Genomic DNA, 22,868 nt, shown 5'->3' on the forward strand with positions numbered 1-22,868 from the left:
CTTTTTTTTCTCTCTTAGTCCGCACCCACCTCCCCCCTCCATTTCCTCTGTATTGTAGGGGGTTCTCTTGAGCGCGAAATGTTCAAAGCATTTACATTTTCCGGCTACTTTTCCTTGAGAAAATTGAAGTGCTCTTGAGCGCGAAATGTTCAAAGCATTTACAATTTCCGGCTCCTTTTCCTTGAGAAAATTGAAGTGGAGATCGGAATGCTGCAGCTGGAGGCTCTTTGATACTGAGCATTTTATTTTATTATTTTAGCGATAGTTCTATCTTTGCAAGGACCAATGATTTCTGTTAACTTACGGCTTTAGATGCATACTAAATACATGCAAGGACATGTTTATTTATCACACATTTGTCATCCCATAATTATGTCAGGCATTTGTTATCACATGCTCCCCTATCACGTTAAGAGGTCAAATTACTTGACCCTCCACAACTTCAAGTTTTTGGCGCTCCCTTTGGACACTCCTGTCTGCTTTTCTTTTTTTGGTAAATTACTTCGCGGTGCGTTCGGAAACACCGTAGGCACAGCGTCTTCTGACAAACGCAGGGTATCTCAACAACCTCACCGTTTATTATGTGTTGGTATGTCCTTCCGATGAAACTCACGTCGAAATGCCGCTCGCAAAACAACGCTGCCCCTCGACAGCTCTTTGTCAGTCCGCTTAATATTTCGAGCTCAATGCTCTCGCCTCGAGACCATTCCGGGCTTAAAGACCGAAAGCTTCTCGAGCACGATCTATACCCGCCTTTACAGCCAGGGACGAATCATGTACTTGTGCGATTGACGGCATGGTTCGCAGAACATGTGGGTATAGTGGCGGAATAACAAACGACGACAGCGAAGGCAAGGCATTCCGAACAGGTGACGGCACAGCACAGAGAGAACGAACGAGTCCAGACGAGCCAAAGCAAGCGCGGCGAGCGCGAGCACCTACTACTACACCAGCGCCCCTTGCGGCGGCCAGAACTTTCATTGCGTGCCGCGCATCGCTCTCCCACGGCGGGGGGATACAGCGCCCGTCACACTTCCCACTCTAGCACCATATTTTAGATATAACGCGCACTCGTGGTACCCATACCGCCGCATGTCTCAAGTTATGACAAAACGCAAGCTGGTCAACGCGTGTGTGCGACGTAGTAGGCGATAGATCCTCGAGCTCTTTTGGGGACACGATCACTTTCGCGAGATTTTCGCGTCGTGTTGTGCAGCAACTGTTACACGTACTAAGCAGACGTGAGCGTGTAAGCGTTAGCGGCGCGGTAGCTCACCTTGCATCACTTTCGTGGCGCCGTGCGCCAGCTGGCTGTTTTGTTCGCGGACGGGGCGAGTTGCGCACGCTTTTGCGAACGTACGTGATTGTATCCCAAATCCGTATGCTCGAGAATACTACTTCAGCTCTTCAGCAAACCTAGCCACATATTTTCAAGCGGGCAATGCAGAAAAACCAACGCGCATGCGGCGCAAAGTTTCGTTTGCTGCCACGGCGGCAGCGTTTGTTTACGTTTTACGCTGGCTGTCCCAGCGTTCGATTTTGTAATCTTGGGGCAGCTTCGCGTTGTCTGCGTTCACAAAAATGCGTTCACAAACCCTTGAGCCAGCGTTACCGCGACTTTCGTTCTCTTTCAATAAAGTTACTGTGGATTTTCCCTGATGGGAGCAAAATTTCCCTGAGTATTTCCAGACTATCCCAAATCCCTGAGAACTCCCGGTCGGCAGACACCCTGGGTCTACTTTTTTATATTGTTTGTCAGGGCCACAGAAACGTCATACACAGCTCTAAATAATCGCCAGTAATTTTTTCAGGTGTCCGCCATCACACTAGTACTAGTAATAATAATATCTGGGGTTTAACGTCCCAAAACCATGATATGATTATGAGAGACGCTGTAGTGGAGGGCTCCGGAAATTTCGACCACCTGGGGTTCTTTAACGTGCACCTAAATCTAAGTACACGGGCCTCAAACATTTTCGCCTCCATCGAAAATGCAGCCGCCGCGGCCGGGATTCGATCCCGCGACCTTCGGGTCAGCAGTCGAGCGCCATAACCACTAGACCACCGTGGCGGGGCCTAGTACTAGTAATAGACCTCTCCCAGTTTGCAAACAGTGTGACGTCACTGGCAGTGTCCCGCCCCCAAGTCCCGCCTTCGGAGCAGGCGCTGGTTGGCAAAGAAAGTTCCGCCGGCGGGATCTTTCTGCATAGCAGCGCTGCGTGTGTCTGCGTTACTTCGATAGAGGTTTTTGCGAATTGCTATTTTCTGAACTCACAGCTGTTAAAAGGAAAAGTCACTGCTTATAATGAACGATTCTGTTAGGTCAACATGTAATGATTTGCTCGTCGTGGATGACTGCCATAAAAAAATCTTATGCTCTTCGAAGCGAACGTTGTACATTTTCACGACGACTGGTGCTTGGAGAAATATTAGCATGGCATGGATGTGAACGTACTCAATTTCCGTCGCGAAATCTGCACTTCAGTTTTAAACGGTGTACAGCATTGGCGGCTATTGTGCCCGAGGTCACGGATTAGATTCTCACTGACGGCGCAAAATTCTCATCGGAGGTGAATGAAAAAAAAAAGTGAAGGAAACACTCATTGGCGTGCGTTCGGTTGAGGTTAACAAATTCCCGTGAAAATTAAAGCGAAGTTTTCCCCCTACGGCGTTCCTCATAATCCACTGAGCAGTTTTGAGATTTAAACATAATAATTCAATTATAAATAATCTCTTGCGCGGTTTCTTCGCTGTATCTTATGCCTAGAACGTGTTTCCATACTTACTCCCCTCCTTTAGACTTGGTACACTAACTCGGAATGTCACTTCATAAATATCGAGCCGTAAAGATAAGCTAACTAGAATATGACAAACAAGAATCTCCACTGCTTCCATTAAGATGTACATCTCCAATAAAAGGCGATACGCGTGTGGTTCTGGGTATTCGCCGTGGTAAACCGTACATGCATGTTCGGCAATGCTAAAACACGCTGGTAGCTCATGCGTAGTCTTGCCTTTCAGCCCGGACATCATGCACAGTTTTTTTTTGTGCACGCAGCACAAACACTAAGATGTACATACTCGCAGATCATCGCATCAAATAAAATGTCCAATCCTGATGTTCCGTCGACAACCGGTCACTGCAAATGGCCCTGTTAGACACAAAGCACGCCAATGTTTTTCGCAAACAAGATGCATCGTTATTCACACAGCACACACCACACACAATATTGTCAGTTTCAACGTCCGCAAAGGTGAACCGATATCGTTGCTGCCTCTCAACGCACACTACACGCCACAGTAAACCGCGGCACATTTTCGAAGACGATGCCGCTGTTTCCTCGCACAGACCACCACGTGGGTTCACTTCTCCAAGTTAAACAGCCAGCAGCGTGGCAAATTTTTCGTCACGCAGTCCACGACACATTTATATGTTCTTTGACACATACCACAAATAATCTTGGAACCGAAAGATGAAGGAAAAGGTTCAAAGAGAAAAATCCGGCAGATCTCACGCACTGTGGGAATCGATGTAATGCGAAGCAGCCAGCAAAGAGCTGCATACATCGCCTTGTCTTTGAGCCAAATGAAATCATTCATGCCATGGCATCTAGTTCACCATACAGTGGAACTTCGATTATACGTCCCCCGGTCCTGCGACGACCCGCGTTTACGACGAATTGGCTTGGTCCCGGCAAAACCCCCATAGAAATAATGTATTAAAACCTCAATTGTACGACGCAATTTACGCCGGCCCCGCCTCGTACGACGCTTTGCTGGACTGTCCGAGAAAAAAAAAGACCTACGATGACGCGGGCTGGCACGCAAACACACTGCGGCCGGGCGAAAAAAAGTCGGGAAACCGAGGAACCGAGTTCGTATCCGCGCTGCCACCACAGGGCCTCTTCAATTTTTCGACACGCGGTCGGCCATAGCTAGCCAGAGCCAACGTGGCCGGAGCCAGCCGGAGCGCATTCGTTTGTCGCATTGCACTGCGCACTTCCGTTGTCGCCTTTTTTTTTTTTTTCTCTCTCTCTCTTTTGGGTGGTTTTGTAGTGACCGTGACCGTTGTGACCGCAGTGACCGTTGTGAGCAGATAACATGGCAGATAATCTCGAGCTCGCTTTCTAGTATACGATAACTTTCACTACATTTCGTGTCGTTATACCGGACGTGTTGAACGGCGATTGTTGAGCCAATGTTTGCGACAGCCGCGGGAACCGGAACTCGCCGCTGTCTAGCTACCAGAGGGCTGGGCGTTTAGACCGCTCGCGATTGGTCGAAGCTTGCAAATCGAATAGGCCTACTGCCGTGCTGCCATTCAGCCATTCTTTCACAGTGTTTGCCTCATCGGTTGGTTGTGCTGCGCCGCAGCTGCTGTGTCCACGTGCAAAATTTTCTGTGTTCGGTCATTGGTGTGCGAGGAAGCTTTCGAACTTTTGGTTGCGAGTGCTGCGTCTCGCAATGTCGCGGAACCGAAAACCGCTGACGCTCGGAGAAAAGCTTCGCATAATCGAGGAGGCAGAGAAGCGGAACGGAGCAACAAAGGCCAGCATTGCCCGCGACCTGAACATTCCCGAGTCGTCGCTGAAAACGATCCTCGCGAAGAAGGACAGCATCCTACTAAATGCGGCAAAGTTCGGCCTGAACAGGAAGGCCGCGAAAGATGGAAAATATGCTGCCATGGAGAAGGCCCTCGTTGAGTGGTTGCGTCAGGCCCGCAGTTCAGGAATCGCCGTGGATGGCGCAATTTTGAAGGAGAAGGCTGAGACAGTTGCATTGCGCTGCGGCATTGACGACTTTAAAGCCTCCAATGGCTGGTTGGATCGCTTTAAAAAACGCAGTGGAGTTGTGTACAGCCGCTGCTGTGGAGAGAGCGCGTCAGTCAGCTCCGACACTGTAGAAAAGTGGACTGCATTGCTGCCGGAATTGATACGGGAATACAAACCGTCCGACGTGTTCACGCAGACGAAACTGGATTATTTTATAATATGCAGCCAGAACAGACATTGGCATTCAAAGGAGAGAGCTGTCACGGGGGTAAGCGAAGCAAAGAGCGTCTTACCGTATTGCTTTGCGCTAATGAAGACGGCTCTGAAAAGCTTCCTGCCCTCGTGATCGGCAAGTTTGAGAAGCCGCGATGCTTCAAGAATTTGAAAAGGCTGCCGTGCCAGTACACGTTCAACCGGAAAGCCTGGATGACGGCTGCTATGTTTTCTACATATCTGCAGCAGCTGGACTCCAAAATGGGGGCTAAGAACAGAAAGATTCTTCTTCTGCTGACAATGCGCCATGCCATCCATCAGATATGTCGCATTTGAGAAATGTGAAAGTTGTATTTCTGCCCCCAATTGCACTAGCCAGCTGCAGCCACTTGACGCTGGCGTCATCAAGTGCATGAAACAGAAATATCGGAAGTTTCTGGTGCAGCGTCGGCTGGCGGGCATGGAACGCAAGCAGTTGGATAAGAAGCTTTCTGTGCTTGACGCAATGCACTACATTGCTAGTGCATGGGACGCAGTCACGCCAGAAACTATCGCCAACTCCTTCAGGCACTGCGGCTTTAATAGAAGTGGTGCTTGTTCTACCAGTGAAGCTGCACTGCCTGTTGACGATGAACCAGAGTTCGGCAGCCTGGAGCTGCCTGGATCTTTCGCGGACTATGTTGGTGCCGACGACGACGTTGCAGTGTGCAGTGAAGTGTCGCTGGATGACGTTATCGAAACTGTGCGTCCCGACACTGCGGGAACTTCCGACGAGGAAGAGATGGACGACGCTGCAGAGGCTAGCGTGTCCGTTCCGACTTACGCGGACGTGTTGTGCTACGTCGACCACATTCGGCGGTTTGCTTGCGCACGCGATGAGATCGGCGACTTGCTGCCAGATGTTGCAGCTATCGAAAGAAAGCTGATGCGTCGTGGCTGGGCAAACTCTCAGAAGAAAATCACAGATTTTTTTAAAAGGTGAGAAATAAAGGTTCGTTCACACCTCCGATAAAATGCGTGGTTGTCATTTTTTTCAATTAATTTAATCTACGTTCCTCGGAGCAGCGTACGTTTGTGCCGCGGACTTTCTTAGGCATTATGTGCCCACTGTTGTGGGGCAAAAATGACCGTCACTGCCTATATTCTCGGTTTTTCGATTATACGACGCCCGGATTATACGACGATTTTGCGCGAGTCCCCTGAAAGTCGTATAATCGAAGTTCCACTGTATATGGCATGTTTCCTATGCACGCATGCATGCAAAACCTGGTATATACCATGCCAATGAAACGTATATTCTGGTATATACAATGCATGACCTGTCAATTATGTTCATCACGCACTCGTGTCATGCCATACCAATTTTGGTATATATCCAGTTAACAAAACGGCCGGAAGCGCACCATGACAGTGTCATGTAAATCATACTTTACATGACATGCATAACATGATTCGCATGTTAAGACCTGTCATTTATGTTCGCCATACAGTCACATCACGCAATACCAATTTTGGTGTATATGAAGCAAGCGAAACGGCCGCAAAAGCACCATGAGCGAGGCATGTAAATCATGTCATACATGACATGCATGTCATGGTTTCATGTTACCACCTGTTATTCATGTTTTTCATACAGTCACGTCGCACAATAACAATTTTGGTATATATTAATTTAGCGAAACGGCCGCGAGTGGCGCCACGAGTGTGGCATGTAAACCATGTCGTACATGACATGCATGTCATGACTTTCATGTTGCCACGTGTCAGTTATGTTCGTCACACAGAAATGTCTCGTCATACCAATTTTCATATATATCCATTCATTTAAACGGCCGCGAGCGGCCGTTTAAGCGGGAGTGTTTTTGCCAACCACCGCCGTTGCACGTGCGCAGAGAGGTCACATGACCTGACGTCACGGGGCGTGAGTGACGTAGGCCGGTAGAGGTCTATTATAAGGCACGTGCACGCGTGACAAATCAAGGAACAAATTGTGTTGTGTCCCGTGACAGCTAGTACCAATAGCTCCTTCTAAATCTTAGTTCGCTTTTTTGCAAGGCACTGATGTATTGCGGCAAAAGTGGCTTCAGAGTTCTACATGCGATAGAAGGCCAGGAAATTTTAGAAACACTGTGTTTTTAGATGCGAAGCATCTTATAGCGGAGTTCAAACCGGTGGTGGTGTGCGGCGTGACCACCCTTATTGCGCCTGTGTATACCCTCTCCACACGCCTCCTCTCCACTTCGCCTCTCACCTCCCCCTCTCCACTTCACCTTCCCCCTCTCCCCTTTTCCCCTCCACTTCCCCTCTCTCCTCCTCCTCTCCACTCTTCCTCTGAAACGCGGGCTATAGACATGCCGAAATTCTCTCCTGCGCAACGCCACGATGAGCGCCAGTGCATGCGCGTCCCCTCCTCCTCTCTCTCCTCTCCTACGCTACCCCCCTCTCGCACGCCTGTCGACCGCGTTGCCCGCTCGCCCTGTCAGAATTATTCGCGTTCCACGACGCCAGGTCGGTAGCATGCCCAACGAACGCCAACGGAACGCAATCGTGCAAGCGCTCCGGCTTCGCATCACCTCATGGTCCCCTTTTTTCTTTCTTTCTTGGTGGGTTAGGATTATGGTCAGGGTAGTGTGTTCGGATTGGATGATCATGTCCAAACTGCAGCTGGCTAACGCGGCTTCCATTTCTTGCTAAAATTAGCGTAACTGAGAAAAAAAATTGCAGTGGCTTAGCTCGGTTATGCCAGGATATACGTAGCGTTAGCAAAGGTTCAGCTAATTATTCTTAGCTTTCCAGATTGTCTAGGATTAGCTTCATTGTCATGCTTACTGCTGCTCCAATGACACACACACACGGTATACGTATTATGTGGCACATGAATATTTATTTTTGCTCAACGTCAGGTTGCTTCTCTATTGCCACAAAGACGGCTCGGTGGTCAGTGAAGTAATACGCTGCCGTCTCTATGGCCCCAACACAGTAACCGCTAATTGGCAGGCAACTACTTCGGGATGTGATGAGATAAGCTTCTCGGCTCTTCTGCGCCGTCGAGCAGCATTTGCGCTCTTCTTCTCCATGGCGTTACCCACCTGCAAACGCCAGTCAGAGGCGCTACCAAGCGGCCCCGGCGCAGTATCAGGCGGCGACTGCACAGCGAAGGCGAATAGCGGCACGCGCGCTGGCGCCACTCCTCTTGACGTCACTCCTCTCGAATGCGGCGCAGACCAGCAGCAGCGAGCCACGCGTGCCGGTGTCGGAGAGCACGTGAGATGCCAGCTCCGGTGACCCAGCTGTGTGACATCACTGATCCTCGCGCATGCGCAGCACGGCACATGACGCTCCACGCGAAATTGGCTCTGGCTAGGCAGGTGTAGCTAACGCTACAAAAACATGGCTGATCCCTCTGTCATAGGAATCGGTATAACACGAAAGTGAAACGTGTCTTCACTGACGTAGTTGAGCGTTTGCTGTGCATTCTTTCGCCCCAAGGGCGAAGGAATGAATGCTACAGTAACAAATTGTATTGTCACGCGAAGAACGGCAAGCAGCTCGAAACTTGCAACGCGCTGCTCAAGCAGAAAGGACGTGTGGAACGAACATACACAGGATGAGAGCGAACTGATTTGTAACTGATTCTGCATGAGCACCGCACTCCTTTCGCAAAAGCGGCCGCTGCAGTGGGCCAAGTGACCTTCGTGTTCTCAACGCAAAGACGTACGAACCACCGCGATCACGATATAAGTGCACGCATGAGCGACCACGCCCTGTAGAGGCGGGCGCTCGTCGCAACGGCGGCGACTTTTAAAGCGCGCTCTTCGAGCCCTTCGCGCCATCTCACTACTGATGACGAAAACACGCTGTAACACGGATCTCCGAGTATCGCCACCGGCAAATGGTGTATATAAATAGCTCGCCGTTAGCATTGCGAAGAGCGTGCCGTCTGTGGCCGAATCGTTTCGCGCTACGCGCTGCGGAGCGAGGGGTCGTAAGTTCGATTCCCGGTGACGGATTTTTTTCTTCTGGTTTTTTTCTTTGCCCACTGTTAGTCTTTATATTTTACAACGTCATATCCGTGATGGAAATACGTCAGTGGAGCCGTGGTGGACCCCGGCATAAAACACTTGCATAAAACACTTTCGCGTTAAAATTTGATCCTGGTCGGGCAGTTTGGCGCAACGTGGTGCAATTTTAACAAATTTCATCGTTTTGGCTCAGCTAGGCACAAAAATAAGGAGTTGTATCAAATTGTCGCGATTGTCGCAGCTGCTGCACCCCTGATCATATTCAAAGCAAAAAAAATGTGTTTATGTTGTATTTTTAAAAGCATAATGGTCGCATGTAACCACACAAATTTTACATGCAACCTGGCATGCCAAGCAAATCGGAACCCAATGCCATTAGTGTCAGTATCGCTGGTGAATACGATCACCATTGTGCGTTGCTACGGTTGGAGCAGAACGTGGTTGTTCAAGTCAAATAAAATTATAGCTACTCTGCCTTATGTGTTCTCGCTTGCACTGTGGTATCGCCGCCTCCCACAACAACAGCACATGCTTAATTTGTGTCGCAGGGCCCCTTTAAAGCCAAGAGATATGACCTACATGATAAATGAATGGACATGACATCAGAACCATTTGTGGAGTAGGCTTACTATGCCCAAGAGCAGTTCTTTAGCAACACCTGCTCTTTGACAAAGTCTGCAAGCAGCCTTCTCAACAATATGTGAGGTCATCATACGGCAGAGTCAGCTGCTTGAAAACATTCGAATGTGGCCCACCCCACAGACTGCTCCCTGAGGTGCCAAATATATTCAGGCCTACCCAACTCATTTTTACTTGGTGTAAGCCTTCCAGGCTCTTTCACAACTTCATAGTGACACAGCGCAAAAGACGTAGGACACAGAAAGACTTGACAACACGAGCGCTGACTGACAACTGCTCTTGTAGAACTAAGTAATGCAAAATTGGGAAAGGGTAAGAGGCTAGCAGTGATTCCGTCTATTCATGGTATTTCTCACCGTATAAAAAAGATTGCCGACAAGTTCAACGTTGATGTTCACTTTTCCGCCAAAAATAAGCTATAACAGCTTGTGTGCCAGAATTGATAAGTTGTCCAAGAGTGTGAATATGTCGTCTAGCAGAACGTGCACAGTCAAGCACTGCATGCCATTTGTCCCTTGCAAAAACAATGTTGTTTATTCCATTCTGTTTCCATGCGGTAAGGTTTATGTGGGGCAAACGGGGCGCTGCCTCAACATTCGCCTGCAAGAGCACCATAGCTCTTTAAAGGGTGCGCCGTTCTCCCATTTGTCTGCCCACGGTGCCGCCTGGGGTTGCACCCCAGAATTCTATCGCATGACCACCGTTTATAGACACACGGATTCTCGCATAAGAGAGAGACAGCTGAAGCCTTCGCTATCTACAAGAACGGTGACACGTGTGTCAGCGCACCGTCGATTGCGTTACTTGATTGCGAGTTGACGTACTTGGAGAAGACATGATGATGTTAGAAGTGTAGTCTTTTGTCATGCGCATAGGTTGCGTGCGCATGTTTTGTTCTTTCTTCTCCCATCTCTGTTTCGCTTGAATAAAGCAATCAGTTGTCAGTCAGCACTTGTGTTGTCAAGTCTTTCTGTCTCCTACGTCTTTTTCACTGTTTCAATATGAACGCAAACCAACTAGCCCAACTCTCCCTTTTTCTTTCACAACTCTCTCAATTACTTAGACTTGGGTGCACATAGCAAATGTACAATGGAAGCTAGCAAAAATTCTTCGTTCAGCACCATTTTTAAGATATCCAGTCTTGCATGCATGCTCCAGCTAACAGTTTGCCAATCGCACATGTCAAAAAGTTCATGGTAGTCCTTTTCACTGCACTTCCAATGCATCTTTCAGCAAATCTTGGATACATATAGTAAATGGCGCTGGTTCTGGGATTGCTGCTCAATTTGCACGTAAGTCAATAATGAAAGACAATCAGGGATCTTTCTAATTATACCCACCTGGAAATTGTGGCTTGTAGACGAAATAGTAATCCACCTTAAGGAGTACTGACACGATTTTGAGGCATCACAAAAGAGGCACTTTTTGTTTCCTTGGCATGCAGAGTTAACGCTCTTCCCAGAACGGAGCCAGGGAACGCGTATAAAATATTTTAGTTTGATTTTAAAGTTTTCGTTGCGTAGCAGCTGCAAGCCCCACCGCAATGGACATTATCATGACGAGTCAACACAGTTTGCTGGGTTTGCGAACTTTGGGTCCTGCATGAAGCCGAAATCGCCGTCGGTGTCGCTGGACAATTCACTCATCGATATTTATGTGCACAACATGAAGCTGACAGCAGATGACATGGCCGATGCTGTAGTAAGTCAAGAGTTATATTCCCCACGTGACTTATGTATGTCAGACTGTGTTGACAAATCACTGTGAAACCGCCCCCTCGATGTCGAAACCAAAAGTGGTTTTTTAAGGCCGTAATATTAAATATATATTCCACGCGTTCCGAGGCACCATGACACTGTTTTTAGAATTCTCGACACCAGTGTTTTTACTTAGAGCAATAATATGAAAATTTCTAACATTCATGTCAGTACTCCTTTGACAGGTTCAATGTGCTTTAGGCAGAAAATGAAGGAAAGAAGATGACTTTTAAGGGCTTGTTTTTTTCTTTGTTAGACACAATATTAATGAGAACTAAAAGACAATAATGCCAAGGAAAGTATAAGGGATGTTATTTGTAATAACTGGGATATAAATGTGAAGAAAGTAAAGTGGACGAAAAGATAACTTGCCACCAGCAGGGACCGGCAAGTTATCTTTTCGTCCACTTTACTTTCTTCACATTTCTATCCCAATTATTACAAATAGCATCCCTTATACTTTCCTTGGCATTATTGCCTGTTACATTAATACTTCTTTCTGGGTGAGTTGGTTCATTGTAGATTAAGGGAGTAACAGCGCGAACACCCACCCACAAGAGAGACTACACAGACACACCGTGCCCGTGTCCGTGTCGTCTCTCTTGTGAGTGTGTGTTCGCGCTGTTACTCCTTTATTGTCTGTTAGTTCTCATTAATATTGTGTCTAACAAAGAAAAAAAAATGAGCCCTTAAAAGTCACCTTCTTTCCTTCATTCATTGCGAGGGTCTCGTTCTGGCAGACTTGGTGCCTGCAGGTAGTATGCGAGAAATTATTGGTCAGCTGCCAGATCGTAAAAAAAAAGAAAAATCACGTGCTACGTGACGCCAAAAGGCAGAAAAAGAGTGTTCCACACTTGCCGCCATGGCTGCGATCGGCACTGACTAACACTCCTTGGTTTATATGCACATATATACCCTATAAAGTGGACGGGGGGATGACCGCCGCCGTAGCCCAGTGGTAGAGCATCAGACGCGTTATTCAAAAGTTGCAGGTTCGGTCCTGCTGGTGGCAAGTTATCTTTTCGTCCTCTTTACTTTCTTCACATTTATATCCCAATTATTACAAACATCCCCTATACTTTCCTTGGCATTATTTTCTGTTAGTTCTCATTATTATTAGGCAGAAAATGTGGCATTACACTGGATGCAAAACAAGCAGCTCTTGCCGCCCATCAGCTTCGTTTGAAGAGACAACCTGTACTCACGGGAAGCAGCCCCTTCTTGGCCTTGAAGAGAGACCAAATTGCTGCAGACAGCGCCTGCACAACAAAAATGCATCACAAGGAAAAAATGTTGTTGCATAATGATGCAAGTCTGAGATGCACATGCTGGTTGTTTTCATGTTCCTTGAAAAATTCAGGCAGCTGCTCTCAATCATTCATTTCAGCTTAGTGTCCTCTATACTCAGGGTGTCTACCGAGTTGACATTTCTAAATTCCCTGAGTTTTCCAGGTTTTCCCTGAGTGTTTTTGCTAAAATTCCCTGAGTGAAATAGAACTTTGTTTTATGTCAAGATCGGTAGAGACCATGTCGCTCGATGATGTCACTCTCTAGTGCGCACGTTAAAAAATATAAGAACTTAATCCCATTTAAGTAGTACAGAGAAAAGTTAAACCTCAATATAGCGAAGTTGGTAAAAGCAGCAACTTACTTCGTTATATTGAAACTTCGTTAAACTGAAATTCGACCTTTCATGCAAGGCATACCGTATTTATTCGAATCTAGGCCGATAGTTTTTTCGGAATTTCTTTGTATCAAACTCCAGGGTTGGCTTAGATTCGAGGATTTTGAAAAACGCGTCATTTTTCATCGAGAAAAGTGTTGCAAAACTAGCGCCACCTAGACAGTATTGTAGCCGTTAGTAGCCGAGCCAACACCCGGCTTAAGTACGCACGCGAGGCCGCCATTTTTATCTTTGTGGCGAGTGTTGAGGCGAGCCGTTCGTCAGTTCGTGTCTCGCTTCGAGTGGACTGTGTGTGGCGTAGCTCAATGGTGCCATATGAGCGTAGTCATTATAGTGCGGCCTATAAAAGGAAAGTTGTGCTAGCCGCGGAGTCGTCCTCCAACGTTCAAGCCGGGCGGGACTTTGGAAAGAATGTTCGTCGCTGGAGGAGCCAACGGGAGAAGCTCTTCGCGTGCGCCGCAACGAGGATGGCTTTTACCGGTCCACGGAAAGGCCGTCACCCTGAAATGGAGACGGCATTGGCCGACTTCGTTCGGACGCAGCGAGCAGCTGCCCTTCCAGTGACAACGGAAGTGCTCCAGGCGACGGCGAGGGCGCTTTCAAGGGAGCAAGGTGTTACGGCGGCAGACTTCAAAGCCAGCCGAGGCTGGCTGCAGAAATTCATGAAGCGCTTTGGCTTCAGCCTCCGTCGTCGCACCTCAATCGCCCAAAAGTTACTGGCTGACTATGAAGAGAAGTTGGTCGAGTTCCAGCGTTTCGTGCTTCGGAAGAGAGAAGCGAGAGCGTATCTGCTAGGCCAAATCAGCAACGCGGACCAAACGCCGGTGTATTTTGATATGCCGGTGGCGTACACAGTCTCAGAAAAAGGGGCCAAGGAAGTGAAGGTGCGCTCTGCGGGCTATGAAAAGCAGCGCGCGACTGTGATGCTGTGCTGCACAGTGGACGGGCACAAGCTCCCTCCTTATATCGTTTTAGGAGGAAGACGCTGCCCGCCAAAGAGGCCTTCCCGCGAAACGTCATTGTGCGGGCCAACGAGAACGGCTGGATGACCAGCGCCATGGTCGAGGAGTGGCTGAATATCGTATGGCGGCGGCGTCCAGGCGCCCTTCTGTGCAAGCATTCTCTCCTTGTGCTGGACTCGTACCGCGGGCACTTGACCGACAGCGTCAAGGCTGCGCTGGCTGAAATGGACACCGACCTCGCCGTGATACTGGGTGGTATGACGGGCCAATTGCAGCCACTTGATGTTTGCATCAACAAGCCGTTGAAGGATCGCCTGCGGGGATTATACACGGACTGGTTAAGCACCGAGGACCACCAGCTGACGCCGATGGGCCGCATCAAGCGGGCATAACTGTCTCAGTTGGCAGGCTGGGTGGCCGCAGCGTGGGACGACATCCCAGGAACTTTGATCGTGCACTGTTTCAAGAAGTGCGGCATATCAAATGCGCTTGATGGCACAGAGGATTGCGCACTGTTTGAGGACAGCGACAAAGAGATCAGCGATGATGACTCGGAACGAGCGCGGCATCTTGATGATGAACCAACTGCTCCATTTCATCTTCATATTTTCAATAAATGTTTTCTCTTTGTGAATTTTACCCGGCCTACATTCGAGGTAAGTTTTTTTTTTTTCGGGCTTCGGACTTTAGGGGGTCGGCTTAGAATCGGGGTCGGCCTAGATTCAAGTAATTACGGTAGTTACCGAAGGATTAATCTTAAATTGAAAATGCCACAAGAATGCTAGACTAATAGGGCAACATGAAAAAAACTTTTTATTTTTTCGTGAAAAAAAAATCAATTCTGTTGAGCAATCAGAGTGTAGCAATCACAGTTAGATGCCTCGCCAGAGTGTCACGTGTAAAGGCGAAAGAAATGCGGGTTTAACGCACTGTGGAGTTGAGCTTATTCTGCTGCTGCGGGTTGTCAAATCCTCCGCATTGCCCAGAGCAGTGCGACACCTTTGCTATCATGTTTCCCAGCCAAAGCATTTGCTCTACACGAATGCGCAACATTGAAAACCGTCGCACGTTAGAAAAAAAGTCACAGTTTCACCGCGAGAGCGAAATAGTGAATCCGATAGCAACAAAGAGGAATTGTGTACGAATATCGGCTAGCAGCTCACTCCTTCAGGAATGCAGCCGCTGCACTAAGAGAAGTAGCCTATCCATGGCTCCAGGGCGGATCCAGGTGCCTACTTTGGGGGGGGGGGGTGGGGGGGGGGGAGGCTACAAAGGTTGAAGCCAGTGCCTCAGCAGTGCATTTTGGTGGGTCACGCATATTTACAACAGCCCAAAGGGAATTATGGCGGCGCCTAAGAAGCCTTCGTAGAAAATGTGCATAGGGAAGCAGGAAAGGGTAGAGCGATGAGGAGAGAGGTAGAGAGCTGGGACAATATTCTTTACCCCTTTGGGCAGTGGTAGGCAAAGCAACCCGACAAAGGGGGCAAACTCAACAGGCAGCCTGACAATGGACGTTGATGATAGGCACTGAAGGCAAGGGGGCTGGCTTTGGGGGGGGGGGGGGGGGGGGCGATCGCCGCTGCGACCCCTCCTTTAGATCCGCCACTGCTATGGCTTCAACGGAAGTTTTGCAATTCGGCACAACACCTACAAAGGTATGAGCCATCTGCTGATCCCCTCTAAAGATACCGCGGCACACCCCGACCACACCCGCTGGTACAAAGTACGCACTTCCTGCTGGACCTCAAGCAACCCCCTCCCCAACCCTCCGGCTCCTATCTCCATGTGCCCATCGCGGAAAGGAGACGGTCGGCTCGTTTCATCTCTGCTTAAGCCCCGTTCGTCGGCAGCGCTAGCGCACTTTCACTCGCACGTGGAGCATACGATGCGCAGGGTGATGTAATCGCGATTTGGACTCGAGAAGATCATGGCGAAGGCAAATCTATATAATTGCTATCGCAAAAAAAAAAGAGAAAAGCAATATATCTGCGGGCTAACATCGCACGAAAGCACGGCTACAGCCTGAATTACGGCACATCCGATTATGGTGGACACGTTACTGTTTTCCGACATCGCGCGCTGAATCGAGCAAGTGGTACCCGTGCCATGCAGTGTCGCGAATTTCGGTCGCCACTAGGCCTTGGCTCTGAAAAGTTTTGTAATTCGGCGTTGTAGTTTAACATCCATGTGGTGTGGCTGGTAAATGTGAGCTGCTGCCCCAAAAATATCGGTCGACTGCCTAAAGCTTGTTTCAGCAGTGCCCTCACCGGAAAAAAAAGGAAAAAGCTTTCACTTGGTGTGAATGGACCCGTTAGTTACGCTCGCTCTCGTCTGGAAATTTATTCTATTCTTCACGGAGTACTAAACAGTGTCTTTGAAGCTAGGGATCAGATCGAGTGAGGCTCTCCGATAACAGCCAACAATCACCGTCGTCTTTTTTCTTGCCGATCGTGATGGATCGCAAGATGCCAGCCTTGTTGACGACATCCGCTTCCTGAACGATCGCGATCGCTTTCAAGGTAACTCAAGCTCGTTACATCCACTGCTACCGCTTCTACAACTAATCATGCTTGCTACTTGACACGCGGCGATAACAAAAGCACCGTATCGGGCGTTAACGCACAGCACGCGCGACTAAGAATACAGAATACACCACGATGTGTCATGGTTCATGGTAACCGCATGCCCTGCATTAGCCGGATTCTCTCCACTCCACCGCTCCGAAGGCGATGACAGCATCGAGGTGCGCCATTTCCCAGCAGCCGCAGCGGCCGTTTAATTTGAAAAATGCGCTTACAAAATATCGAGCCAGCGCTACCGTGACTTTCGTTGCCTTTCAATAATGTTTCTGTGGATTTTCCCTGATGGGACACAATTTCCCTCAGTTTTCCCTGAGAATTTCCAGCTACCCAACATCCCTGAGAATTCCCGGTTTACCTGGTCGGTAGACACCCTGGTACTACTAGTGCACTTTCTATGCTTACGTTTATTAGTACGTCAAGGGTCCCGAGGGACATTACATGAGGGGTGGGCAAGAAAACATGATAGAAAAAGAAAGCAGAAAAGCAAAAACAGCACCAACAATAACAAAAATAAAGAAAAACAGCAGTAGATCACATTTACAAGGATAAAATATGGCTTTTTACTGCAGTTTTAAATTGGGCAAACTAAGATGACATGGCGATGTGGGCGGAAGGTCGTTCCAGTCTTGCGCAGTCTGCAGGAAAAATGACTTCTGGAAGGTCTTTGTTTTCGAACGTACGGGATAGACGGCATTGGGGTGAGAATGGCGCGATGTCCGATGTGCAGGTCTGATGAATGCATTGCCTGGTGGCAAGGAATGGAAGAACTTATGATACAGGCACAAACGTGAAACTTTACGGCGAGTGGCAAGATGAGGAAGGTTAAGTTGAGATTTGACTGCTGACACACTTATGTTAGTCGAGTAATTTGCGATAATGAATCTGGAAGCACGGTTCTGGATGGATTCGAGCATAGTAGAAAGGTGAGCTTGATGAGGATCAAAAATGGCATTAGCATACTCAAGTTTAGGCCTTACGAGTTTTATAAGCTATTAGTTTAGTAGAAGAAGCAATTGTAACATTGCAATTGTAATCCTAGCAAACAAGGTGAAATCCTCCGCATTTTACCACCTTCCAGTGGTGAGGGCCGCGTCATAGAGGCGCGGTACAAGGTTCCTTCCCCCTTTTGCCCAGACAACACTCAACGACCTGAGGTAGTCCTCATGGTCCTCAAATGGTACGAACGTCCCCAATGGGTTATGCGACGTTCTGAGTGCGCTTCAGGAAGGCATTCACAGGATGATACAGAAAACATACTTTCAGTATTTTTCGAGGATAACTCATCGTCCGAAAAACATCCATTGTAGGACTTAGCAGAGACTTTGTCTGGGCAAGTCGGTGCGACATTGCAAAATATAACAGCACGAGGGACGGGACTGAAGACACAAAAACCACAGGACGAGTGCCGACTACCAACTGAGATTTATTTGATGAAAGTGCTTCCTTTATAGTGTCACATGTCACCACCAACAACACGCCCCCACTCACGAAACCAGTAATAGCACTATCATGAACGCTATATCATACAAAACCTGAATCAACGCACAGTTAACCCACCGGAAACAGCAACCACAGATTATACAGACGCGCATGGCAATTGTCAAACACGCTTTAAGGACGCTATCACAGTTTAACATGTACGTGCACACATCTCGTCAGCACACTGTATTGCGCATGCTCCTCCAATCAGCACAGCTAGAAAGCAAGATGCTCCAACAACTAAAACCAAACAAACAAACAAACAAAAGCACGGACTAAAACACGTGGCAGCTGGAAAAGACGATGAACCCCCCCCCAGCACCCGCAAAACGAGAGTGCTCTGTCATACAGAAGATGATGAACAGATGAAACCCAGCCCTGTCTAATTAAAACTTAAAATTTAAAGGTTGTTCATACATGGCTTCCAAAAAGGCCATCTCATCTTTGGAGGAAATAGGAAGGTTCGCTAACACATTGATCGCCAGCTTTGTGATAAGAAACGCCTCCATTTTTCTCTCTCCAATTTGTTGCTCGCTTTTTTAAAAAACCTTCTATGAAACTTGGTGCACAACCACACCTGCGGCAGTGGTCCGCCAGGTGCCCCCGACTTGTTTGCACATTCAACCTGTGCTCTCGAGCCCTATCGTTAAAACATCGGCCCGTTTGGCCGATGTATTTCCGTCCGCAACTGAGCGGGATTTCATAAACGACCTGAGACTGGCATTCAGTGAACTTGTTCCTGTGCTTCTTCTCACACAACTCAGGCACCCTGTCTATTAAGGAACAAACTTTACTCAGCTTCTGAGGGGCAGAAAAAACAACATTGACTCCGTATCTTGATGCTACTTTTTTATGTTGTGCGATACTTTATGTAGGTACGGAATTGCCTGTACCCTCTTCTCTTTCTTGTTTTCTCTTCCCTGAGGGTGTTTTATTGGCTGCAGCAGCTGCTCACACACGGAATTAATTGTTAATTCCGGGTATCCTGAACGCAAAAGGCGCGTAATTTGGGAGGAAAACCGGATTGCACAAGTGGGTACACGACTTTTTTTAACAATGCGCCAAGACAAGTGATGGCGATCCCTCTTTGATAGTTTTAGAGTGGCACTATCATACGGTAGAAACCCCTTTGCAGAGCACCGATTGTAAATCCAGCAGACACGAGGCATCATGAAAATGCAACCGAACATCTAAGAACTGAATGACGTCTGTCTCTGGTTTCTCAAAAGTAAAGCGTAATCCACTGCCGTACAACTTAAAAGTGCTGATCACACCATCATACCTTCATCAAGAGCAAAATTAGGAACATCTTTCAGTAAAACCAGAAATCATCCGCATACCTCAAAATTTTTACTACTCTTGAACGAGAGATTAGTCTGAACATCATGATCTATACCCGACAAAAATATATTGCACTGTATGGGTGCAACGGGGGACCCAATACATATACCACTCCTTTGCACATAATGCTTGCCTCAAAGATTACAACAGTCGACTGAAGATAGAATTCCAACAAGGCCATAAAATGTTCACTAGTGATGCCTGAGCTATTTTGAAATTTCACGTCCCCCACTTCCTCAATCTTTGTTCTGACCGCACTAAAAAGTTCTGCGTGCGGCACTGAGTAATATAGTTCCTCTATGTCAATCGAGAAAACCGTCAAGCAAGATTCCTTCTCCACGCACTCCATAAATTCGACCAACTGAGATGAACTGCCGATTGCGAACGGATCGTCACAGGGCAACGCGCTAAGCTGGCGCTGGAGAAAACGACTGAGGTCAATCAACCACGAATGGCCTTCCGACACAATTGCATGAAACGGACAAGCAGGCTTATGGGTTTTCGCCGTAAAAAATACTTCTAAAAAACCCGAGCCCCCTTTTTCCACTGCCCTCCTGAGACCATCCAAGTGAAGCTCTGACAGTTTGCGAACAGCCAACTTCTTGCACTCCTTAGGATCAAAGAAATACACTTGAAGTTCTTTTGCACAGCGTCCCATGCCTTCTCTCGAAACATTCCTTTAGGCATCACCACAAACCCCCCGTCTTTGTCTGCTTGAAGAACACTGAGATTGTTTTCTTCAAGACACTTGACAACGTCCCGGAAAGGAGGTTTCTTGGGAAGCTTGTGACTTACTGTGCGCTTGTGTGAGGCGACGCTATCTCCGACGAGTCTCCCTTTGTCGTCGGCTGCACGGTCTGCCACAGTGCGTACCATAGCCAAAAGTTGATGTCGTTGCTTGCGAGGCTCGTAACTGTATTTGGGTCCCTTGTTCAGTACTTCTTCTACTTTTGCAGGCAAGGTCTTGTTTCCCAGAACGGTGATGTTGTGCAGAGTCTCGTTCTGCTTCTCCCGAACTTGGCAGGATACCCTGGCGTGTTGCCACAGGAACTCAGTTACCTGGGAGGCCATCTTCATGTAGTTCTGAAGTAGCCGCTCTTCTTTCGACGGATCCTTGCCTGCTAGCGTGAAGACACGAAGCCAGTCTTGAATTAGCCGAACTTGTCTCCAGTATTCGGATTTCAGAATTTTGGAAATCCTTTTTGCAGCCCCCACGAAAAAAAGTAGCATCAAGATACGGAGTCAATGTTGTTTTTTCTGCCCCTCAGAAGCTGAGTAAAGTTTGTTCCTTAATAGACAGGGTGCCTGAGTTGTGGAGAAGAAGCACAGCAACAAGTTCACTGAATGCCAGTCTCAGGTCGTTTATGAAATCCCGCTCAGTTGCAGACGGAAATACATCGGCCAAACGGGCCGATGTTTTAACGATAGGGCTCGAGAGCACAGGTTGAATGTGCAAAACAAGTCAGGGGGCACCTGGCGGACCACTGCCGCAGGTGTGGTTGTGCACCAGAGTTTCATAGAAGCAGTTTTTAAAAAGAGCGAGCAACAAATTGGAGAGAGAAATAATGGAGGCGTTTCTTATCAACAAAGCTGCGATCATGTGTTAGCGAACCTTCCTTATTTCTCTCCAAAGATGAGATGGCCTTTTTGGAAGGCCATGTATGAACAACCTTTTAAATTTTAAGTTTTAATTAGACAGGGCTGGGTTTCATCTGTTCATCATCTTCTGTATGACAGAGCACTCTCGTTTTGCGGTTGCTGGGGGGGGTTCATCGTCTTTTCCAGCTGCCACGTTTTTAGTCGTGCTTTTTGTTTGTTTGTTGTTTGTTTTAGTTGTTGGAGCATCTTGCTTTCTAGCTGTGCTGATTGGGAGGAGCATGCGCAATACAGTGTTCTGACGAGATGTGTGCACTTACATGTTAAACTGTGATAGCGTCTTAAAGCGTGTTGACAATTGCCATGCGCATCTGTATAATCTGTGGTTGCTGTTTCCGGTGGTTAACTGTGCGTTGATTCAGGTTTTGTATGATATAGCGTTCATGATAGTAGTGCTATTACTGGTTTCGTGAATGGGGGCGGTTGTTGGTGGTGACATGTGACACTATAAAGGAAGCACTTTCATCAAATAAATCTCAGTTGGTAGTCAGCACTCGTCCTGTGGTTTTGTGTCTTCAGTCCCGTCCCTCGTGCTGTTATATTTTCCATTGTAGGACATTTGAGTGCATACTGTATAATTCAGAAAAAGACTGTGCATGAACTTTGTGTGGCTCTCGTCACGGGCGCGCGAAAATTAAATGCATGTGACAACCGCTAGCGCATCTTGATTGTACAGTTGCTTCTGCGTGTGTTCGGTTATATATGCCTTACAATCATACATGAAAACGTTTTCCACGTCTGTGTGGTGTGTGTGTGTGTGTGTGTGGTGTGTGTGTGGTGTGTGTGTGTGTGTGTGTGTGTGTGTGTGTGTGTGTGTGTGTGTGTGGTGGTGTGTGTGTTGCGAAATTTACTCTTTTGCGCATACGCGGATGATTACCCCTGCGGTCGATAATGAACAGGTAACGAGACGGTCGACACGGTATCCGACGGTGGCAATCGCCAACACACACCATTTTTCTTTTCCTGCCTGGCAACATTGACACAATAGACAGCCCAAGTCAAAGCATCCAAGCCAAGCGCTTTAGCGGACGTCTACAAAGAAAGGGGCATGGCGGCAGGTAAGTCTCCAGTCTCTGTCTCTATTTCTTGCGTTCGAAATGGAAGAAAGCGTGGACTGCAGATTTAGACGATAAAGAAATAGATGCGCTAATGCCTGTTTACGCATAGCTAACAGTGCTGACAGTAAGTCGGCGCTGCCAAAGCTGACGATGTAAGCGGCAATGCCATGGTGTTCATTGTGTCGCGTGATGTTTATGCGAGTACCCAAGGGTCATTTCCATGTTTCTTCACAGTTTGAAGATCACCGAAGTTTTTCTGAACTCATTGTGCATTATGTGACACTATCATTTGCGGTTGAACGTGAATATGTTCAGCATGATCGCTGTGTGACAACAACGTTGTGACTATAGAGCTGAATGTGTGTGTGCGCGCACGTTACCCTATCAAGCTCTGTAGCTGGTATCATCATCATCATCAGCCTGTCTACGCCACTGCAGGGCAAAGGCTATCCCATGTTCCGCCAATCAACACGGTCCTGTGCTCTCGCTGCCACGTTAACCTGCAACCTTCTTAATCTCATCTACCCACCTAATTTTCTGTCTACCCCTCACGCGTTTGCCATCTCTTGGAATCCAGTCAGTTACCCTTAATGACCACCGGTTATCCTGCGACGGCTACGGCCCGGGCCATATCCATTTCTTCTTGATTTCAACTATGATGTCCTTAACCCGTTGTTCCCTGACCCACTCTGCTCTCTTCCTG

At 47.9% G+C, this 22,868-nt stretch overlaps 1 protein-coding gene across 8 annotated transcripts in view; it reads right to left on the reverse strand.

The window, feature by feature from the left end:
- Positions 1-22,868, reverse strand: part of LOC119389576 (mitoguardin) — a 500,148-nt gene that overhangs the window by 131,293 nt on the left and 345,987 nt on the right. For 2 of the 8 annotated variants that reach the window (XM_049413597.1, XM_049413593.1), the window contains one exon: positions 12,609-12,662. The exons of the other annotated variants lie outside the window; for them this stretch is intronic. In XM_049413597.1, coding sequence (XP_049269554.1) covers positions 12,609-12,662 — 54 coding nt within the window. The remainder of the gene's footprint in view (positions 1-12,608; positions 12,663-22,868) is intronic. 8 annotated transcript variants of the gene reach the window in all.

The sequence above is a fragment of the Rhipicephalus sanguineus genome, chromosome 1 (genome assembly GCF_013339695.2).
Source record: "Rhipicephalus sanguineus isolate Rsan-2018 chromosome 1, BIME_Rsan_1.4, whole genome shotgun sequence".
Taxonomy (NCBI): domain Eukaryota; kingdom Metazoa; phylum Arthropoda; class Arachnida; order Ixodida; family Ixodidae; genus Rhipicephalus; species Rhipicephalus sanguineus.